General features: G+C 53.2%; 1 protein-coding gene across 1 annotated transcript in view; it reads left to right on the top strand.

The window, feature by feature from the left end:
* The window catches only part of Cpz (carboxypeptidase Z), a 23,859-nt gene that overhangs the window by 1,329 nt on the left and 17,463 nt on the right, over positions 1-5,067 (top strand). The window contains exon 2 of the mRNA XM_029563419.1: positions 3,894-3,920. Coding sequence (XP_029419279.1) covers positions 3,894-3,920 — 27 coding nt within the window. The remainder of the gene's footprint in view (positions 1-3,893; positions 3,921-5,067) is intronic.

Below are 5,067 nucleotides of genomic sequence, written 5' to 3'. Positions count from 1 at the left end.
CCCCCACCCCCACCCCCCATTTCTCTGGAACTTGCAGCAAGTCTGGACTCATTCCTGCCCAGGCTCTTCGCTGATGGACGACTCTGGGTGTTCACTGCACTTGGGTTTGGGTTCAAACTCTGACTTGTCTCCTACTCTGCTGGGTGACAGTGGGGGGGGGGCAGGGGACAGATGTCCTGACCACTCTGAGGTCATTCAGATTGCTTCTCTCTTAGAGGGGCTCTGGCCAAGCACAGCAAGCACCCTGAGGTCTGCTGGGAGGGGTGTGAGTGGAGGGATAGCAAGGGCAGTCTCCACCCCTGCATTGGGGAAATGCTGCTGCCTTGTGGTCAGTATAGGTCAGTCCCTTTTGGACCTGGAAAGAAACAGTGAAACTGATTTTAGTAACAAAAAGCTTAAATACATCCACATATCGATTCTCTTTCTTATTCTGGGTGCTGTCTGAAGTTTGGTGTGTATTGTTCTGCTTACAGCAGGTGCTGGCTTCAACGTTCTCATTTCAGGCCCTCCAGAGCCACCTTTGGTGTGCAGCAGCCGGACAGGAGAGAGTGGCTTTAGACCCTTCAGGTCGCAGTCTTTCACCTCGCCTGTGTTCCAAAGATGCTAGGGTCAGGTGTCCAGGGGCAGGCCTCAGCAAGCGCAGTGTGTGAGGCAGGAGGTGGTGGGCAATGGCGATGTGCCTTCTGTGGTGTCTGTGGCTACAACCGTGGAAGATGCCGGGGTGAATGGAGGGTCTCTGGATCAGTTTTGTGGGTGAAAAAAAAGTCCAACTTCATTCTGTGTCCAGCTGTGTAATCTCCAGCAGGTGGTTTTACTCTGGGCCCCTCCTCTGTCCCACTCCAGTGTCTCCATGGATAGAGATCATAAGTCCCACAACCAGGATCTGTGAATGGATCTTTCTTAGAAATAGGGTCTTTGCAGATGACCTAAACCCAACAACAAGTGTCCTTAGAAGAAGAGGGAAAGTTAGATAACAGCACATGTGGGGAGGTCACACCAGGTACAGACTGGAGTGATGCATCACAAGCCAAGAACACTGGGCATTCCTGGGAGCTGGAAAAAGCAGGGGATCCTCCGTGGGGGCTTAGCAGGGTGGCTAAACACACCTGCCTCTGATTACAGCACTCAGCTGTAACAGGACGAATTTCCACTGCTTTAACCTACCTAGTCTGTGGGACTTTGTCATAGTGGCCCCAGAAGACAGATCTGCCATCTCTAGGGTGTGCTGGACCCTGGAGGTGTCTGGAGATCAACTGGGCAGCTGCTGGCCACTGGCCACCCCCAGCCCCGATCAAGTGCTATGGCCTGAGGGTCACCACAGATAGCACCCCCTCCTACCCACAGTAGGTCCAAGCTACACTGTGCTGAGCCCTCTTAGGGCTTCGGCCACTACCCATGAGTCATCCCATTGACCTTTCAGCAACCCTACTATGCAGGGCTACTAATATCTCAGTGTACAATGGGGAAACTGAGGTACTGGGGCGTTAATCCCTGAATGTGTTTTCTTATCTATGAGCCAGGGAGACCAGAAGGCAAGTGAAGCCAGCAGGTCCTCTTTTTTGATTCCTGAATGGCGGTCCAGTCTTTGCGGTGGGGCCTTGGTGGCTTCCAGGAGAAGCATGGGGGCAGCTCCTGGTGTCCTTGCTTTGAGCTTCACTGAGGCCAGCGGAGGACTCAAGGCCAACTTCAGATAGACCCTTCCACTCACTCTCCATTTGTTGCCTCACTGAATCTCCTGGTTCCTACACTCCTTAGGGTGCCCAGCAGTGCACAATCTGAGCCCCAGGGCCGCAGGAGCAAGGGTAGGTGGTTGGAATCACCCTCTGGGGAAGCCTTGCTCCTGAGCTAACTGCTTCCTCCCAGCATCCACCCTGCCCCACAAACAGCGTAGAACAAGACAGCATCTGGACTGTGAGTCCCAGGAGAAGAGCAGGGTCTTGCATGGCACAGAAGTCACACTGGCCCTACCCCAATGGGGACCCTCCCCCTGTTCCCACATTGCTGGTAGTCTCAGTCAACAGCAGGTGGTGATGCCATGCTCTGGGTGGAGTCCCGAGTCAGTTTCTTCCTACTGTTCCCTAAAGCGATAGCGTGCTCTGTGTCCTTCGTTCTGCTGTGGACGGTGACAGCACACATCTGGAACACTCAGAACCGTTAAGTTCACCAGTCCCGAGGGGTCAATCAGGTTCCTGGAGACCCCTGTGCCTGCATGAGGAGAGCAGGGTCTTGAACCTTTTCCTGCTTCTGCTCATGCAACTCTTGTAGTGTGTTGGGACTTTGGGGGGGCACTGGTAGCCCTCTCCATCAGGGTGCCGCTGGGGTCCTCAGTTCAGACGATGCAGGAAAGCCTTCCCCAGTGGTATGCCCTCTAGGGACATGCACAAGCCTTTGCCTACCAGGTTAGGTTGGCTTGAAGCTGGGACGGTGGAGACAGGTGTCATTGATCAATAGAACATTGTCCCTGGGCTGGATCCTTGCTAGATACTAAATGTGGATCATCTTCTAGAACTTTTATAACATGCCCCAAAAGAGATTATTTCAAACTCCATATAAAATGGAACAACAGTAATTGAGGCTTGTCACATCTCCTGATGTGAAGGCAGATTAAATCCAGAGTCAGCCAGACCTGTGTTAGGCCTTGTCCCCCCTCTCCACTGCCCTGGCTCATGGTCACAGTATGATTCTTTTATTGTTATTATTATTATTATTATTATCATTATTATTATTATTTTATGTGTATGAGTGTATTGCCTGCATGAATGTAAGTGCATACGAGTTTTACAATGCCGGAGGACAGAAGAGGATGTTGGATCCCCTGGAAATGGAGTTATGGATGGTTATTAGCTAGCATGTGGGTGCTGGGGACTGAGCCCAGATCCTCTGCAAGAGCCATCTTTCCAGTCCCCACAGCATGATTCTTATGAGGAGGAGAGTGTGTCCTGGGATGGCAGAAGGTTTCTGGTGGGTTGGGCATACACCCGGATCCACACTGTAAAAGTGTGCGTGTGAATCTCTCCATCGGTTAAGAGGGTGGAAGTTGAGCGTGGCTGTGCACATGTAATCCCAACATGTGTGAGGGAGGCAGAGGATCAGGCGTTCAAGGCCACCCTCAGCTACATAGAGAGTGCAAGGCCAGTTGGGCTACCTGAGACCCTGTCCCAAAACACAAAAACCCTGTGCTCTGTACTTAAGGAGAGGTCTCCAAGGAGGGAATGGTACATTAGGTTTAAGCTGGACTGGCCCTGAGGTAGAACCAGGCAGGATTCTGATGGTCATGGATGGGATGGGCAGATGGGTGGGAATGTGAAATGCCAAGGGCCTGTAGAGGTTTTTTTTACTCTTCCCTGGGCTTACTGTGGGGTCCATGAGGCCCAGCTTCCAGGAGGCCTTTAGCCCCGACAGTTGCAAGGATAGTTTTGTGTAATGCTTTATTTTTCTGGAGAGGGGTTCCCCAGCTCACATAGCTGTGAGACACCACCCTCACAGTGTTCTTCAGGGTGGAAAGTCTGCTTGGGCAATTCTCTGAACTGTGCTGTCTGAGCACTGTGTACAGGAGCCTCAGGCACAGCCTGGGCCTGATGGCTCCATACTGAGGGTGCTGTGGGGGTTGGTGTGTGGCTGGCCACAGGGCCCTGCAGGTCAGACTCAGGCTGGGTCAGAGCAATGCTGCTGCGCCCACTTCCTCAGGCAAGTCCTGTGGCCTGTCAGACTCAGCTCTTCACCTGAGAGATGTTGTCCCTACCACGTCAAGCTCAGAGGTCAGCAATGCAGACGGAGTAGCACGGAGCTGGTGGAAACTGCAGAGCAGGGCTGGTCCACCAGTGGGCGCTCAGCAAAGGCTGTGGACATCAGACATCTGCGTCTGTCTAACTCGGGGTTTTCTCTCTTTCCAGGTAAATGCCAGGCCTCTGCACACAGTGGTAGGTGCCCCTGGCCCATTTGCTTTGTTTTGTAGGAACCCTGCAGCCCCCTCCACTCTGTCAAGGTGAAGCTGAGAGCTGAGGCATTGACTTCTGAAGTGGGAATTGTAGCAGGGCCGGCCTACCAGATCCAGAGAAGTCAGACCCACAAGAGAACAGCCCTGCTCAGCTCTGCCCTTGGGCAGCACTCGAGGGCTGTGGCCACCTTGTGCACGCAGCACTGCATCTGTCTGTTGTTATAGTATTTATTTTTTCTTTGGAGGGAGGTGCTGTGTTGGACACACACACACACACACACCACACACACACCACACACACACACACCACACACACCCCACACACACACCACACACACACCACACACACCCCACACACACACCACACACACACCACACACCACGCTCACACACACCACACACATACACACCCCACACCCCCCACACACACACCACACACACACCACACACCACGCTCACACACACCACACACATACACACCCCACACCCCCCACACACACACCACACACACACCACACACCACGCTCACACACACCACACACATACACACCCCACACCCCCCACACACACACCACACACACACCACACACCACGCTCACACACACCACACACATACACACCCCACACCCCCCACACACACACCACACACACACCACACACCACGCTCACACACACCACACACATACACACCCCACACCCCCCACACACACACCACACACACACCACACACCACGCTCACACACACCACACACATACACACACCACACACACCACACACACACCACACACCCTCACCCCACACACACGCCACACACACACACCACACACACACCACACACACACATACACCACACACCACACTCACACACAGACACACACACCACACACACACAACACACACACAACACACACACACACACACACCCCACACACACCCCCACACACACACACCACACACACCACACACACACACCACATACACACACACCATACACACACACACACCACACACACACACCACACAACTATATACCACACTACACACATACCATATACACACATTCACACACACACCACACAACACACACACCACACAACTATATACCACACTACACACACCACAAACACAG

The sequence above is a fragment of the Nannospalax galili genome, unplaced genomic scaffold (assembly GCF_000622305.1).
Source record: "Nannospalax galili isolate Female #2095 unplaced genomic scaffold, S.galili_v1.0 scaffold436, whole genome shotgun sequence".
Taxonomy (NCBI): Eukaryota; Metazoa; Chordata; class Mammalia; order Rodentia; family Spalacidae; genus Nannospalax; species Nannospalax galili.
Note: the sequence above shows the minus strand (reverse complement) of the source record. Positions and strands in the feature narration are given on the sequence as shown.